Source organism: Meriones unguiculatus, chromosome 12, assembly GCF_030254825.1.
Source record: "Meriones unguiculatus strain TT.TT164.6M chromosome 12, Bangor_MerUng_6.1, whole genome shotgun sequence".
In the NCBI taxonomy this organism is placed as follows: Eukaryota; Metazoa; Chordata; class Mammalia; order Rodentia; family Muridae; genus Meriones; species Meriones unguiculatus.
In genome coordinates this window covers 76,697,204-76,715,196 of record NC_083360.1, presented here as the reverse complement: position 1 = coordinate 76,715,196, position 17,993 = coordinate 76,697,204, and the positions used below count along the sequence as shown (strand labels likewise).

Genomic DNA, 17,993 nt, shown 5'->3' with positions numbered 1-17,993 from the left:
TCTGAGGCTTTTACACACTCGTGGATATTGGCACTTCTACTGGACGCTTCATGTACAGTGTGATCTGCCCTAGGAGAGTGTCTTTTTCCTCTCCTATCTTTTGAAAATATCAAGGGAGCCAGAATTTGTGGAGGAAGGAACAGGCATATGTAAATACAGTGGACTACCTGTGTACAGATATTTAAAAATTAACTCAGCCAGCACACATGTTCTTTAACCTATCCTGTTTTGACCTTCTGTAATCCAGGTAGTTTGCAGCGATGGGGAATACACTGAGGGCACCAGAGGGCCTTGTCCAAAGTGCTCAGTGGACTCATGGCAAACATGCACAGCTCAGTGTTTAAAACATCCCTGAATCTGAAAGGAGAATGAGCTCCTCAACCTGAGTTAAGTAATCCTAAACAACGTAGAGACCCAAACTGCGCCTTCCATGTGAGGTCCTTGCATGCACATGCTCCCATCACTGTCGGGAGCATCACTGTCCCATCACATAGGCTATGCATGGTCACCGTCGTAGGATGACATTCTGTGACTGGCAAGGAGGGGGCCTCACACCTACGTGCAGGTTTCCTGGCGCAATGTCCCTATAGCAGGTTCAGCATTCTCTGAGCATCCCATCTGGAGAACAGGTAGAGCTTTTGGCAAGCAATGAAGACCCAAAGGAAATGGTGGATGGTCTTTTGGGAGACCTTGGAAAACTATCCAGGAAGCACTAGAGCCATGCATTGTAACGATTATGATAAACACGCAAAGCTTGCTCCCAGGACCACCGTCATCATCATCACATACCATTACACATGTTTTTTTTTCATGGGGCAGCTGCTATGGAACGATAAACCCATCACTCCATTTAATACTCACAGTGCTAGTAGGATGTGACCGAGGCACAAAAGGATGGGACAACTTCCCTAGATCATGAAGATGAATCAGAACACCTGACCATGAAATCACCCAGATCCCAGAACTGCCCCTAAGGAGATCCCTACCCTTTGTGTAGACAGGCGAAGACCAATAAACACATTCTGAATTAAGGAAATAGTTATCATTCCCATCCACCTCCCTCACCTTGGAGTCAAAGTGAAAGCGTCTTCTATAAATACGCATAAGCATAGGGAAATAGGGCCCTGTTTCTTAAGCAATACTGCCATTACTCCAGCCTAAGTATCTTGTTCACCAAGGAGATTTTCCTCAAAAGGTTAACTTTGGAAATTGAGCCTTCAGATGTTATTTCTAAGTCATGCATCTTCCCTTCCCCCTCTTTCCTGTCATGAGTAGAATGTACTCTGTGTCATTTCTTAATAAATGGTTTGCTATTAAGGCATCATTATAGTAATGCGGGCTATTGGAAGAAAGGGGTTACTTTAGTAGCCAACCCTCTTGATGACCTGCTCTTCTGTACACATTAGCAGTTGGATAGGGCTGTGGTTATTGAACTTCTGCCATCCACCAGAGACAATCTGCTCAGGGTTGCATTGCTGGAAAGAGAGGGCTATGGGAAAAAAAAAAATTCTATCCAAATTTCCAGGCTCCTCTGCCTGCGAGATGCTGCTGCTGAGTTTATGGCTTGTTCAACAGGAGTTGGCAGGAAGCATTATCAAAATGTCCACCCATGTGCCCAGCCTACTGTTGAATGCACACCGAGGCTGCATTTCATGGGACACAATGTGTATTTAAAGAGCCCTGGTTTTGGTACCTTTAGGCATTGCCTCATGTGCTTAGAAGAGGAGAGGACACGAAAACTTCTGCCCTTGAGGGGCTTACATTCTAGGCATCAGCCATCACAGTTGTCCCTCCCTCAGACTGGCATGCTCCCTCCCCAACATACGCAAAGGGAAAAACGGGAATAAGGGGCATAAATCTTTTTCAAAGGCTATCAGGACTCGGCACTCAATTTCTAACTCATAAAATAACTATGAAAAATTAATACATCCTTTTCTTTTTATTGTATGGTGAAAACACTCCCAGATAGTTTGGAGCTTGTACTTTATATGGGGAGCTGGGGAATGCAACAATGGCACATAGTTCTACCCCGGAACAATTTCATGTTGTTTTGCATTCCATTGGCAAAGGTCCTATAAGAAAGTCCATGTCACTGCCACAAAAGGAGAGAACATGGGAAAATACTTGTTCTTCTTTCCATCAAAGGCTCAGTTGTAAGACACACAATGCCATGAAAACGGGCGAATCTGGAATCATCGTTAAAGGAAATTAACTTGGAAAGTAATTTATGGCAAGAGAATCCAACTCCTTTGTTATCTCCCTTTTACTGTAATATGTTTCCTGAACACTGCCTAAAAGAGAGGGCTTTTAGAAAGAAAAAAAAATAAGTATAGTAAAATTAACTCATTTTATCAATTTGTGTTCTCTGCCAGAGTTTCCTGACTGTGGCTATGAAGGGCTGTAAAACTGATGAATTTGCATGGAAAAAGAAACCAGTGTAAGTAATTTGTGTAAGAGGTAACACGGACATAGACTGCTATAATTCAGACGCCCTGCAGATAGCAGACTGCTGCAGTGTGAGCAGTTATGGGCTAGAAAAATGACCACGCTGCAGTCAGTCTGACTTGAATGGAAATCAATCATAAAGGTACTTTCTCTGCAGCTTCTATACCACAGTCTTCTGCAACTCCTTTGCCAAGCAGATTTCTGGTCTGCAAACCCTGTGCTGATCTCCCCTTTCCACCCCTGTTTTTAAAGGAGTGACCAATTGCAGGCTGGGAGTAGGGTTTTTCAAACAGGAACATAAAAGGAAGGCACTGAACTAAAACATGGATTTCCCTCTATGTGAAATGAGCTTGCCTGCTATTAAAAGATTTAAGCAATGCTTTTTCTGAAATGTAGTGCTAGGTGCCAAAAGCCAACAGAATGCTTTTAACCCCACAAAAGGCAGTTGCTAACATATACAGACCACCTCGCTCACACAGCCATCACTTGTGAATACAAGTTAAGGAATGTGTGTGTGACTTCGTGTATGTGTGTGTGTTCATTGGGGGGGCGTGGTATGAGAAAAAGAGAGATACAAGCACAGAAATTTTTATTTATGAAAGATGTTTCAATTTTACTAACATAAGATGAATTCACTGACAGTGTGTTACATTCTACTCTGAATTATGAAGGTTTACCTTTAGCAGATAACTATTACAAGTTTAATTTGTAAGCTACTCGTTACTTTTATGTGTATAGAAAGAAAGTCTTGAAGCTTGAGGAACCCAGGAATAATCTCTATGGAGGATGAGCCACCTCCTACTTATTTACATACTCCTCTTAACACACAGCACAGGTCATTTCACAGATTATATGTGTGACAAATGTTTACTAAATTGAACTACAATCATTTGAGCATGCTAATGAGAACAGCAAAGGACTTCTGTCTGCTGATTTTTTAAATGTACATAAATATAGTTCTATTCTATGATATTCCTGTGGTATAAGTTAACGTTATTCTCATTGACAAATGAGAAAATGATGGTGAGATTTAGCAGAATGCTCAGGAATAGCAGAGGCATTTGATGACACGTGTGTCTGCAGAAATAGGGGAGACACATTCCTATTCTCCTCTTGGCTGTCTCATGATGACGGGGGAGACATGTTTAATGAGATGTGGTGAGATGTTATCACCACAAGTAGCAAGACTATTGTGCCCTCCTCATTCTTCTCCCCCTCTTGAGCATAAGGAGCTGTAGTTGCTGCCCTGGATGCAGTGCCTCACACCTGGCCCAGGAGAATGGCCGTGGAGCAATGAACGATGCGGCCTGATCTCTTGCATTAGTGCCTTCTGCCTTTGGGACTGGAATTGATTCTCTGCATTTTAGAGCTTCATTTTGTCTTAGCTTTTGGTTGAAGTCAAATGCAGTCCCTGTTTAGTATAGGATACAGCTTCAGCCATGGGATTCAGTCTTCTTGACAGATTTGAGGCCATAAAAGGTCTTTTTACTACAATGCTCTATATATAAACCTCAGGAGTACGGTGGTACTATCTGACCATTAGCTGTATCAATAGAGTCCCTTCTTAATAACACCCTAATTAGTTGTCTACAAAACAACAGTATCAACAACAGCCGACTAATCATCTTCAGCAAGAATTGTTTAATTTTCCTCCCCCACTTATCAGAAAATCCTGGGTGTTAACTATATACTCCTATTAATCACATACTGGATGGCTCAGCCTAGCATCTGATGTGTGGTGTGGCTTTGCTCAGTCAGTCATCCCAGATTCACCAAGAGGGCGCCACCAACAGCCTTCCCAATCCATGAGGGTAGGCTATGGTCGGGTAATCCAGACACACCCCAATACTTTTGGGGTTCTTAATGTGGGGCAAAAAGGATTTCTACTAGGCATTTTGAAATCACAAGGAGACCTTTAGCTCCCCGATGTTACTCATTGATAGTAATGTCTGTTCTTAAAGAAGAGGCTTATGAGCAAATAAAGATTTACTAAAGAGCACATAATCAGAACTCCTGAATTTTTGCTCATAAATAAAAGTATATTTTTAAATACTATAGAACTATATATTATTTTAAATGCTGATATGGTTAATACATTCATGGTTGACCACTTAAAACTTGTAACACACCATTGAGGCTATCTGAATGCCCTATTACACATGAAATACTGATTAGCAACATAGAATATTACAAAAAGTAGGCTTTGGCTAAAACCGTGTGGAATGAAGATTTTTCAGACAGATGAATAGGACCAGTACTGGTATATTTTTATTCTATCACAGTTGTTAACTGAAAGGATCACTATCATGGCCATAATAAACCAATGATTAGAATACAGTCCTAAAATTGGTCGTTTTTAGTTATACACATATGAGTATTTTTAAAGAAACTCGCTGATAGTGGTCAGCTCACAGGCCAGCTCAACACCACACAATAGATGATCAAGGGCAAAGGCTTATTTCACTAATGATCATTACCATTATTGAGCTCTCACTAATCCAACACTGGGGATCCTCATATTTTACCTCTGCTACGTTCTTGAGAGGGATCATCGTTTCAGCACTCAGATTTATGCTCAGTGTATAGTCAGGACTTTAATATTTTGCATTAAATAAATGATTCTAACCTGTGAGGGACACACAGGCAAGAGGCATTACACATAGTTTCAGATTTCCAGGCCAAATATAAGTCCTGAGTCCAGCCATTTTGGACATGGACACTCTGTGTTAAACACATAACATATACGCAGAAGTGACTTAGAAATGATTAGCAACAAATACACCTACAAACAGAGACCGTGAGAATAAATTTGTATTGTACGTCAAGGTATATGTGTGCCTCCTTTTCCACAGTCTGGTGTCAATCATAAGAGTACTCAGAATGTGGTAAATATAGCAGAAACTACGGTTGAGGATAGAGAACAAAGGGCCCAAACCCAGCCATCAGCAGCTCCAACCAAGACTGGCAGGAGCGATGCTGTAGCAGAGCGCACAGGACCCTTATAGCCAACACAGTGCACACCCTATGTCTCATGGTAGTGTGGGGCCAGGTGTGGGCAAGGTGGCCTATGGATGGGGTCTCCTCTACAAAAGCTCATCCTCTTTTGGTTGCTAAGGAAGAGACAGAAAGCAATTTTAGCCATGAGTTTCCAAATAAATGGCAGAAAACTTTAGTACTGCCAGTCCGCTGTATTTGCTTTCTGCCTTCCTATCCAAACCCTCACCCCAAATGAGTCAAGGAAAAAAACAAACAAACAAACAAACAAAAAAAACAACTGCATGACAAAGCATTCTTTGGAAATAATTCAATTTTAACATTTATTTTAAAATTGTATTGTATTATACTGGAGGAAATCTGTTAAGCCAGACAGATGATTTTTTTTTCTTCCTAAGAATGTAGCAACACATTATTTTCTCTCTGTGTGGGGAGGGGGCTTGATTAAAACTAAAAAATAAGAGATTTGCTGTGGGCAATACATTTAGAATAAGGTGGCTTAGTCTTGAAAAAAAAATGAAGGGACTGATAGGAATTTTTTATTGTGTAATGTATTTAACAGATTTTCTTTAAAAAGCTGCATTTGAAGGGGATAGAGGGGAAGAGGGAGGGAGGATGGGACTGGGAGGAGTTGAGGGAGGGGACTACAATGGTAATATACAATGAATAAATTGTAAAAAAAGTAATAAAAAAATAAAAAAGCTGCATTTTGGATATAGACGTGATACTTAAAAGGCCAGCCAACCTATTGTCTACCAAAACACATATCTTCCTCCCAGAAAAGGTGGTTCTGGCTTCTACGCATAAGATGTGTGATGTTCGTTTTAAAATTACTAGTAGAGCCTGCTATTGACCATCTAATTATGCCGAGTTCCATTTATAAACATAGCTAACCACTAAGTTTATGGAGACTTTTTGTGCTGCTTTAATAGGATATTGATCGAGAGCATAGTTTGAGTGGCCTGCCATTGAATTGTGTAATGCCAAACAAAGGCAAGGTCATAGTGACTGTTCGTGCTGGGGCTGCGCTCTATTTTTTATCATCATCTTTTTGTTTCTTCCTTTAATGCTGAAGCCCAAACGGTTCCTTTCAACTGAAGACCTTGCTTAAGGATATAAATTATATATTAAAAATTAATTTCTGTGCCATGGTCACTGTTACTGTGTGTGTGTTGGCAGAAAAGAGAGCCAACAGGCCACCCGCTCAACAAGGAAGTTTCTCAGCTACCTTCTTCTCAATAGAGCTCAAAAGAAGTGCAACTATTTAAGCAGTAACTCCCAGAGGATGGGTACTAGGGACTTCTCCTTGGACACCCACTTCTTCATCAGCCTTTCCACGTAAGGACAGATTTCCAGTTTGAGCTTATTCCTACCAAAGTCTCATTTTCTCACCGTGCTTCTTAGCTGAGTTAGATCTGTTTCAGAACTTCTACATGTCAGGTTAGACTCCAGCCAATGGCTTTTACAAGACGGCTGGCCTGGAAACCTACGCGTGTGGGTTATAGGCACTGGAAGCCATACAAAGGATTTGAGAAAGAACTTATAAACAAACCATATTCGGAACTCTGTGATGATTCCTGTGTGAGAAGATCAGTGCTGCACGTTCCCAAGGCAGGACACAGCCGCTAGGGTGCCACCTCATGCCAGGCTGAGGCACAGGCCTGCTCCATTCACTGCCACTCTCCATTGACAAACAACTCGGGAACCCCGAAGTCCACCGGGCAGCCAGGCTTTGTGGCAGAGCCAGGGCAATTCATCTGCTCGACTTTAATAGATTCTGCAGCCACGCAGCAGGAACCAGAGCACAGGCTGAGTAGCTGAGAGTGGTTTTCACACCCAAAGACTCTAAGGCCGGCCACAGTGTACTGAGAATCCTGGCTTTGCAGAATTCCAGGGCTGTGAAGTCATCCGGAGCCACCAAGTTTACTTAACCCTTGCAGCCAGTTTGGGTGTGCAAACCACGCTGGCAATCAGAACCACCACACCAGAGGCACAATGGCCTGTGTGTGTCTGTGGTTTTTTACTCTTTCCCACTGAAGCCTCTCAGGTCTCGGAGTCACTCCGGCAACTTCAAGGGAAACAGTCAGCACTTTAGAAGGAAATGAGCGGTAGTGGAGTTTAGGGTAGAACTTTTTGAGTTCACACCAGGAGGGACGTTTGGCAGCCTCAGAGCACATACTTTGAGGAAATGCTGGCACAAAATAAACAAGGGTGGGCTTGACGGAGAGCCCTTGAAGCAGCCACATTCAGCGGCTAGCAGAATGGCCTCTCCATGGCAGCTCATGGGAGGGGCCTATCTGAAAATGCCTGTAGAGGGCTTTGTGTAATAAAGCACCGTCTCAACAGATGGCTCCTGTCTCCTCCTTCATGGGATTATGCTAAAACAACCTCAGTGATTCGGAACACAGTCACTCCTGGGAGCCTCTCCCCTCTACTGAATTCTTCTTTCTCTCTGGCCCAGCGTGCAGTGGTCTGTGTTTTTTTTCCCCTCTCTCGTGGAGCAAGGTAATAAATAACTAGAAGTGCTTTCAGATTGTCCTGCCACGTGTGGAGACGGGCAACAGAACAAATCCATACTTTCAGCTACAGGACTTCCTTTGCTACAGTTCACAAACATGAGATGATAATGGCAAAAATTAAAAGGTGCGGGGCAGGAGGCAAGGGTGAGGGAGCTTATGGGTTCCTGCGGCTCCCATGGGCCAGCTGGAGCCCCGAGTCCAGCAGTTCCTTGCATCTGATCCAGGTATTTATTGCTAAGCAGCCAGGCTGCCTAGTCTAACTCTCACCCAGGAATTTGTGAGGCTTGGTTTCTCTGTCATTGCCACCTTGGAGGTGGCGCTATCACAAACAACAAAATCAGCATAGTTATTTTAGTGACTCTTCATTTGCAAATACTGATACAGCACTCCCCACTCTATTACAAAGCCTCACTGGTATTCTGGGGGAAGTAGATGTTTTCACTATCGCATCGAGAAGGTTAGCAGTAAATATCTGAAAAAAGAAAGCCCTCAAGGCAGAGGTGTCATTTCTGAGGAATATGGAGACTCCACACGGTGCGTGGTCACAACTAGCTGTAATTGTGACGGGTTCGAGAACAGGCGAGGCTGGGACACCAAGGAACAAAGTCAGAGGGAATAAGGAGGTCTGACATTAGCGCCAGTAATATCCCCACCTGAGAGGCAAAACAACAGAGAGAGCCAAGAGTTCTCTTCCTCCCCCGACCCTGTGTGTGTGTGTGTAGTCTGACTAGGAGCTTAGTGCCTTCAGGGCCGTGAGATGATTCTGCATGATACATAATAGTTGATATGCGCCGTTACACCTTTAAGTGGAGACACTTAGAATATGTAACAGGAAAGCACATGAGGAGACCCTAAGTCAAACTATGGACTCTAATTAATAATTGTGTGTCAATGTTGGCTTACCAATGGTAAGATTTGTAGCACACTACCCACAGTTGTTAATAACAGGGGAAATGGTTAGAGATGGAACATAAGAGACTGTGTTTTGCTAACTGAAAATTAGAAACCCAAAGGACTGTTCTAATATATGTTCTTCCCTCAGGTCTGGTAATGTAGCTAATGTGAATGGGATATGTTCAACTCTGGGTTCCGTATACAGCACTACCAGAATTAAAAATGTAAAGGTTACTAAGTTGACACCAAAATCATGCTAAAACTGAATCTAGGAAAAATACAATTTATATTTTACTTGTTCCACTTGGTATCTTAGCAATCCTTTAAAAAAAAAAAAACGTATTCATTAAACTAAAGAAATATCACCCCAACAAGAAATGATTAGCCAATCAAAGCCTAGAATCCTTTGGTCTACTTTACTCTATGACAGAGTTAAAGGAGAAATTACAACAAAAGCCTGCAGGAGCAAGAGGCTCAATGTCTTTAGGTACTGCAGCATCCTTCATCTGTAAAAAGGGACACTGGCCCAGCCACAGGAGCACCACAAGAAGCAGTGTCCACATGTCTAAAGCAAAGTACAAGGTGTGTACTTGGTGAACTCTCACTCACGTAATTTTTCATATTCATATTCAACATGCAGGGCTAGCACCATGGATCTCCGTAACACATGGCCAGTCAGCTTATTGCTATTTCAAGGATGCTCCTCAGCCTCATTTATCTGTAAGAAATTCCCCGCAGCCCTAAATCAGAGGCTTAGCCCTCACAGGAAGAGAGGAGATGACACAGTTCTGTGAGGAGTGAATAAGGAGTCAGCTCTATGGGCGCTATGCTCTGCCACCTAGTTTTCGTCAACGGAACATAGACTAGGAAGAGGGAACCTAGCTGAGGAATTGCCTCTATCAGTATGACCTGTGATCATGGCTATGGGGTATTTCAATGATTGATGTGGGTGGGCCAAGCACACAGTGAGGGGTATCACCCTTGGGCACGTCCTGCTGGATTGTCTAAGATAGCAGGCTGAGCAGGCCAGTAAGCAGCATTCCTTTGTGGTCTCTGTTTCAGCTCCCGCCTCTAGCTTCCTGCTCTGGCTTCCTTTGATGATGGAGTGTGGCCCATAAGCAAATAAACCCTTCCTTCCCTTTACTGGTCATTGGTCAGTGTTTTATCACAGGAACAGAAAATGACTAACCAAGGCATCATATGCCTTTGAGAAAGGTGTGCGGGTTGGGGGACAGAGCTTGGGAATCCCTGCCACAGTAGCCAAGGCAATCAACAAAATAAACCTTGACAAACCTAGATTGAAGATCCACAAGGAAGAGAGGGTCTCCAGCACACAGGTGACCAGTTTGGCTTGAAGCCATGCTTTAGCTGATGCAGCCGGGTCCTGCTTTTGCCAAACACTTGCTGTCAGCGCACGGCCATGTGTGAGTGAGCCCTGGAGCGATTACACAGCAGCACACAGAATCAGAAAGCACTGAGAAGCTGAGGGATGCTCACAATGCCAGGCCTTTGCTAGCCAGCCCCTGTACAGTCACAGGAAACAATCTAAGACACTCTGCAGTCTTAGCCCTGAGGGCAGGCACCCCCCCTCTGGCCATCTTGAAGGAACATGTAGAATTCACTTGGCAGTCATGCTGCTTTAGACTGAGTAGAGGTCTAATCAATCTTGGATATAAGACCTGAAAGGAAAATAAGGGGAGAGAGGAAGGGCAAGATGCCGGGGATGGTTCTGAGCTGTCTGGCCTCTTACAACCCCAGACCTTGGAACTATGCTGGTAATGAAGACTAATGCAAGCATTTGAAAGGCTGAGGCAGAATAAAACGACCTAGAGCTCTAATTTTAGAGTATAAAGGGTTTTTAAAAATCAAAGCTATGCTTGAATCTCAATAAAGCCTCAATAAATATACTCCCCTCTAATGCTGTGATGCCTGATACACTCTGATACAGACATACACTTTATATGCTATTAATAGTAAGGTTATAAGAAAAATGTGGAATATTGACCGCCTTCAATATTCATGCATTGCTGTCTGCCCATGGCAAGTGATTGGCTAATCAACCGTACACTAACCAGAGAGGTCCCTGTCTTTGAGTTCAACAAAGCCATCCAGTTCCTCCTCAACTGGTACTTTAAACACCCTCCATAATGCAGTCACATGAAATCCATTGCAAAGATATCACCTGCTACTCCTATCACCTTTCCAGGAGGATTCTACCACCACTGCCTCACCACCCATGACAGCCTTCCTGACTGCCAGAACTCTAGCATGCACAGTTGCCTTCCTACTACATAACCTGCCTGCTCTTAAACAGAAGTCACTTCTGAAGACAGAAATCAGAAATACTGCCAGTGCCGAGGAAGGGAAACAGAAGGGCAGCTTTTGAATTGTGCAATTGCTTAAGAGACGCACAGAGACATGAGTCTGTTCTCCTGAAGGGGACAGGTTCTCTAGTAAGGTAGATGGGACAAGAATAGCCTAAAATATGAAAGGCAACATGGGTGCCATATTGTAAATTGTGCCAAGATTATGCAAAGTGTAGTTATTGATCAGTTTAATTGTTTCATTATTATTATTTTAAAGGAAATGCCGAGTGTCAGAAAACCTGTAATATGTTTTATTTGAGAGACGTAAATAATGTGTACAGTCATACATGTGGGATGAGAGGTATTTAAATTCTAGGTTTTAGAAGAAAATGTTTATAAGGAAAAAAAAAACCCTAATAAATAGTTATGTTTGGCCATGTTAAAAAAAAAATAGAAGATTCCCTCTAATTCCTTATTCTCGGAGCATAGACCATACAGTGTAGAGTACAGCTAAGCCAAGGCTTGGCTGAGCCATTTACTAACTGTTGGACTTTGAATGAGTGACTTCAACCAAGGATAAATGATCCTTAGGTTAGCTCGCCTGTCACCTTAGAGTTTGTTGCAAGGACCAACGGATGCGTCACCCTGCTCCAAGGCCTAGCACAGTGCTTAGCAAATAGTAAATGGTCAAGAACCACTGGACTTTCCTCCACTCTCACCTGTATCCTATTTGTTGTATTTAATTTTTTTGGACCCTAAAGATGCTTTTGGCCTTATGATGATTGACTGAAGCAAGAGCTGAAAGAATCTAGGCTCGGGATTTCAGGCCGGCATCCCTCACAGTCCACCGGCTACTCAGGCACCCTCGCAAGCCTGTAACACAGATACCAGGGGCTACAAACTCCATTCCATTCCACAAAGCTCTTGATGGCATTTGAAAATCATGTTTAACAATATAAATTTACCTACCGTTAGTATTTTAAAGCAGGCAGAAGAAAAAGTAAAATTTTAATATTCAATGTTTAATCTCACTTTTAAACCAAGACTAAGAGCAGGTGCTCGCTGCAGGAATGCTTTTAAAACAGATGTTCTGGAAGGAAGGTGACTGTGGTGTGAGGTCAGGGGAGAAGAGATGGAGAGACATACTCGGGCAGACTCCTGTGCTTCTCAAACTGTCTGAGTTATGCCACAACACACACACACACACACACAATCAATGGGCCTTTGATCAACAGAACTGGGTGGTGGCACAGACTCTCTGTCACTGCTGTGGTTATCGACAAGCTGGTAATGACCATGCTGTAATGTGTCACTCATACTGAAAGCATTAGCATTGCTTAAAGGTCAGAACAAATTCTCTAAAATGCGGAATTCCTTAGAAATCAGAGGGAAGATTCAAGGTCTTTTAAAGCCGAGTTCACACTATGCCAGGGACTTTGTGAGACCTTTAGTATTGGTCCTCACCATAATGCCTCACATTAATTATTCCTAGCCTAAAAAAAATATTGGCTTAAAAAAAAAAACTGGTTGGTATACTCCTTCTAAGGAGAACAAAAAAGAGTGTTCTGAAAGTGTTAATGGCCTATGAGAGGAAACACAAACTGGAGGCAAAGTTGGATCAAATCAGAGCAAAACTGTACTTACTTTGTGACACTCTTACTAGCTCGGTCACACTGAAAACACCTGATGTGACAAAACTGTCCTGGAAGCCCAAATGTCCTGTGGAAACACAAGCAGAAGAAAACAGAGTGTCAGAAATAGAAAACGTCCGACAACACAAATGTAAATACTCATCGTGTTATGATTAAGCATGTGAGGCCTATGTGCACACTTGGCTCCCTCCGCGCTCCTGTGGGAGGGCACAGTCATCCGGTAACACACACAGCTTTGGGTTGAGTCTGGAGGTTGTGCAAAAGCTTTGATGGAACAGCTGGGTGCTTTTTGGCTTTTTTTTTTTTTTTTTTTGAGATGGTTAAAAAAAATTCAACAGGAAATCTGAAACAAAGGATAACTAAAAATAAAAAAGGAAGGAAGAAAGGAAGGAAAGAAGGTAAGAAAGAAAGAAAGAAAGAAACAAGAAAGAGAGAAAGAAAAAAGAAAGAAAGGAAGGAAGAAAAAAAGAAGGAAGAGGTGACCCTTGAGGCCTTAGAAATGCAGGCCTAGCATCCGTGGGAATCAATCAAGACAGCCAAGCTCCATAATGGTTTGAAAAATTCACCACAGAAATATCTGATCAGGTTTGGTCACTGTTAATTTAAATCTAATGAGCTTTAAAGATAGTCTCTTGTTTTCTAGGTATTCTGCAGAGGAAACATTGTAAAATACAAATTTAGTCTTTGAAATGTGGAAACAAATTATTTTGTATACAAACACAAAATCATATTTATTTAAAGAAAAATAGTTTTTGTTCTGTTTTGTTTTTTTTTTTCCTTTTTTTTCTTTTTGAGACAGGGTTTCTCTATGTAGCCTTGGTTGTCCTGTACTCACTTTGTAGACCAGGCTGGCTTCAAACTCACCGATATCTGTCTGCCTCTGCCTCCTTGAATAGTTGATTTTTTTTTAATGAAGTAAAAAAAATGGTTCAAAATTGTTTCATCTTTGAATATTGTGTTTGCTCCATTCTAGCTGAATATAATTATTTTTTTTCTAAAATATCCGATTTTGCATCTATCCACCAACATTGTACAACTTCATGGTATATTCAGAAACCTTCGGCTTACAAATGGCAAAAGATGCCCACTCTAAAACAGGTGCTTTCCATTCCTGTACCTACAGTTTTGATTCTGTGTGTCCTACAAGGCACATTTTACCTGAAAAATCTGCCTGTGAAGCCAGCTTAATCTTCACTTGCTTTAAAGTGTGATGCACAGGAGCAAGTATTAGATGAGGAGATTTTTCAAAAACAAAAACAAAACTGTTGTTTGCAATAATGCACATACCTTAAGAAATTCAGTGTAAGAAAATGGAGCAATCTGAATGCACAGCAACCCATAAGTAAGATATTCATGCTTCATAAAATCTAGATTTCATTCCTCACTGAGGGGCAGGAAACTTACTAGCTTCCATCACAGAGTGGAAGCAGCCATGTTTTAGAGGGTCATTAGCAGATCTGTGAGTTCTTTTGATTACAACAGAGTTTTGAACAAAGAAAGTTTTTTTTTTTTTTTTTGTTTGTTTTTTTACTGAGTTTAAAATTTTTCAGTTAACTCTGATATAACATACAATATCTATGGTCCTAAAAGTACTTCTACATTTTCTACATTTCAGGATATACAGCAATCATAACCTGCTATTTAAAAATGAAATCGCAAAAGTTCACCTTAAAAGTTCTTAAGGACTTTCGCTCATCAAAGTGGCCCACAGTTGGATGTATCTAGGGACTCTTATTTGGTGAGTGCCGGAGGTACCGTCTCTTGGATTAAGAGAACCGAGAAGCAAAAATTTCAGCAAATAAATAAATAAATAAAGTCTCTGAAAGAGGTCTTGTCAAAACAGATCATAACATTTCTTTTTTACTGGGCACAATTAAGATCGCATTTATCCCACAGACCATAACAAAGGAAATCCGGCTACAACGGACACGAATGTGGCCTTAGCACACACAATATCCAGAAAAATCACAGCTGAACAGGAAGTGTAGTTTGCGCTTATCTCTCTTTGTCTCAGTAGTGAGTGATAGGCTGACACTTGCTTTAATACCAAACCCCTATAAAGCCTGTATTTTAAGAAAAGACTAGTAAGACTTTCTGAACGAAGTAAATATAAACATAGATCTCTTAATTTGACACTCCAACTTGAGTCTATCTTGCAGACTACTATGAGTTTATGCAACCAAGGGCTTAGAGGAAGCGTGACTTTGTCTTCACTCACTCATCAAACAAATTTGTGGCTATTAGCTTCATATTTAATTTGTTCACCACTGGAACCTGTACACCTCAAAGTAGCTAGTGAATATTTGTGGATAAAGAGATAGGTGAGTCTTTAAACCAATGATGCTCAGATCTTTTTCTCTTGCTATGGTCTCTCCTGGATTCCAATTGTCTAAATTAAGCATCTACTGACATTCTATCCAAACATCTCATGGGAAGCCTCAGACCCAACACATCCAAAATCTTTATCTTTCCATGTTTTTGTGTCATCCTCACTCTGGCATTATACAATTGCCTAATCTCATGCATCCACATTGATTCAGTCTTCAGTCTATGCTGTTGCACTATGCATGTTTCCGCTATTCCTGAGATCGAGGCTGGGGGCATCCCCAGTTCTCACCACCATGATGGGGAGTCTCCAAACCATCTGTTATCTACTATCCATTTATTCATTTTGGCATCCTCAAGACTCCATTCTCTAATCTGAAGCCAGAACCCTCTCACCAGCAGGTAGATCTGACCATTCATTCCCTTAACACATATTTACTGAGCAGCTACCATGTGCCAGGTGCTGTGCTAGATCTATGGTCCCTGATTTTAGAGTTTGCAGTCTAGCCATCAAGGCAGCTAAACTTGTTTAAAACAGATTATTAAAAGTTAGTATAAACAGTCTTAATGACATGGAGGGAACTCACAGCAAGAGCATTAGGAAGGAGGGTGAGGAAAGATCTTTCTCAAGAGGCGCTGTCTGAAAGCTGTTGAGAAGACAGGACAGAAAGTGTTGGGCTCTTTGGCAGATGTGCAAAGGCTCTGGGGTGTGACAGTAGCAAGTACGGAAGAGGCTGAGGTAAATCCAATGTATTCAGTATACACTGGCCTGTGAGAAGCCTTGCCTATGAGAGCCCCACAGGAAGAGCGCCAACTCTTCCTTGTGGTTTTGTCACTTCCTACCTGTCCTTCAGGACTATGCTCTCTTGATACCGCTATCAACTGTCTGTCTGGGCTGACCTCACTTGTGGGGAACTCCGATCTCTGTCTCCAACGCTGACCAGATGTACTGTGCCTGGCACTAACACAGTAGCTGGTACATGCAATGGCAGTTCCCCTTTCCTCAGATTGAGCACGCCCCATTTGAGCCGGCAGTTTACTCTGTGTCATTGTTGCTCCAGCTCCAGGGACGGTACCCGGCAAGCAGGAAGTACTTCAGAGAGACCCTAAGCGAGCAGAACTCAAAAGACTCAGTTTTGGATAAAAAGAGTCACAGAATTTGTTTGTCTCTCACATGCTTTGGAATGAGGCTGAAATAAACCCAGCCCTGGAAAACTAAACCATCCAAATAAAATCAAGCCATTCACATATATCCCTTCCAAACGGAACAGGACCAGCACAGGGAAAACAACCCACTTCCATGTGGCTTTTGCTGGAGAGGGTACCATCGGTTTCTCTGCTAAGAAATACTTGGGTGCATGCTGGGGTTTTTGTTCTGGTCTACTATCTGGGAGGCCAGACAAAAGCAGAATCGAAGGGCAGAATTTTCCAGTGAACACTGACAGCCGCCCCCAAGAAATCTCGTCTCAGACTTAAACTAGGATCATGGTGACTGAGAACATCACTGCAAAAATATCTTCAGCCCCCTATCAGCAGCTGCTGCCTCAGAGTGAAGTAAAAGGGAGGGTGCAAAGGGTGCACGTGGACGACTGTATGAAAGCCAGAAGCATGAAAGCAAAGAGTGTATTTCACACGCTCTTGTGACAGCATGTCTTCACAGCATAACTGAATTATCAGATAGATTTTCTGTATGATTTGTCCCTGGCAGACAGAAGGGCTGTGTAAACCCTCTGTCAGTGGCTAGTTTTGCTCTTTCACTAGTTGTGTGGAAACCTGCTGATGAACTCTGTTAGGTGACAGCAACAAGACAGGAAGCCGAAGAAGTGATGGAAAAAGTGAGATGGTGGGCATAATTACTAAGCAACCCAGGCAGATTAATCTTTCATTCTCACACACACAGAGTCATAAAAACGCCTCACAGGGAAATCACACTAAATCGGGTTGTTCAGCTTTATTGCAAGATGAAGAAAAAGTGGAAACATAAAAGGCAAAGTAAGTTTTGGTGGTTTGAAATTCAGATGTTATTGACCTTAAAGATCTCTGTAAACTCTGGAACTGAGTAAATTCGGTAAGTCTGGAAAGGCTTCGAGATTTCCATTTTAAGCAGGGCCTCATAGACAACTGGAAAGCACAGGCTGCTGCTAAGTATGCCGGAGACGCTGGCAGTGGCCGACCGCTCGGTGATCCGGCTCGAAGTTCTGAACTCGAGTTCAGAACTATAGAGGAGACTGAAATAGGAGCAGGTCTCTTTTCTTTTTATCTAACATGGCTAAAAAGTTCCTTTACTTTGTTCAGTGAATTCCCAAGTAGAGCATAGGCTTCAATACCTGGGAGTCAGCCATTCTCAGGGAGAGGGGAAGAGCCTTTCTGGAGAGGCTGAGGGTAAGGAGAAGCAGCTGTTTTCTTTACCTCAACAGTATCGGCAGTTATTACAGAAAATGCCTTTCTCTGGAGATCAGATCTCATTTTATGGGATGACTGACCATCTATCTACCTCAAGGCAGGACAGGAAGAGCTAGGTTTGCTGAGATGTGGCAATCCCGCTGAACTGCCTAGAGGTGGCGGGGAGAGAGCCAGGAACAAGCCGTTTTGAGGGCTGGCCGTCAAAGAAAGCCGAGTGTGTCCGTACAGTGAAGTCTGTATCCGAGGAGGATACAGTTAAGGCTGCGTACAGGACTAGGTGTTTCTCATGTTCAAACACCAAGGCCCTCCCTCTCTTGAATTATCTGATCATGTGATAGATGCGAGTCGACTGCAGGGCACAGACAGCCTCATTAACATGATTCTCATTTTCTTTTCTTCTTAGTGATTGAGTCTCCTTCATTAGGAAATCACAGGCTAAGAATGGAGCCTTTGTA

General features: G+C 42.4%; 1 protein-coding gene across 9 annotated transcripts in view; it reads right to left on the bottom strand.

Annotated features, from left to right (window-relative positions):
- Nucleotides 1–17,993, bottom strand: part of Nfia (nuclear factor I A) — a 526,906-nt gene that overhangs the window by 104,382 nt on the left and 404,531 nt on the right. For all 9 annotated transcript variants that reach the window (XM_060365916.1, XM_060365918.1, XM_060365920.1 and 6 more), the window contains exon 4: nt 12,803–12,877. In XM_060365916.1, the coding sequence (XP_060221899.1) occupies nt 12,803–12,877 (75 nt within the window). The remainder of the gene's footprint in view (nt 1–12,802; nt 12,878–17,993) is intronic.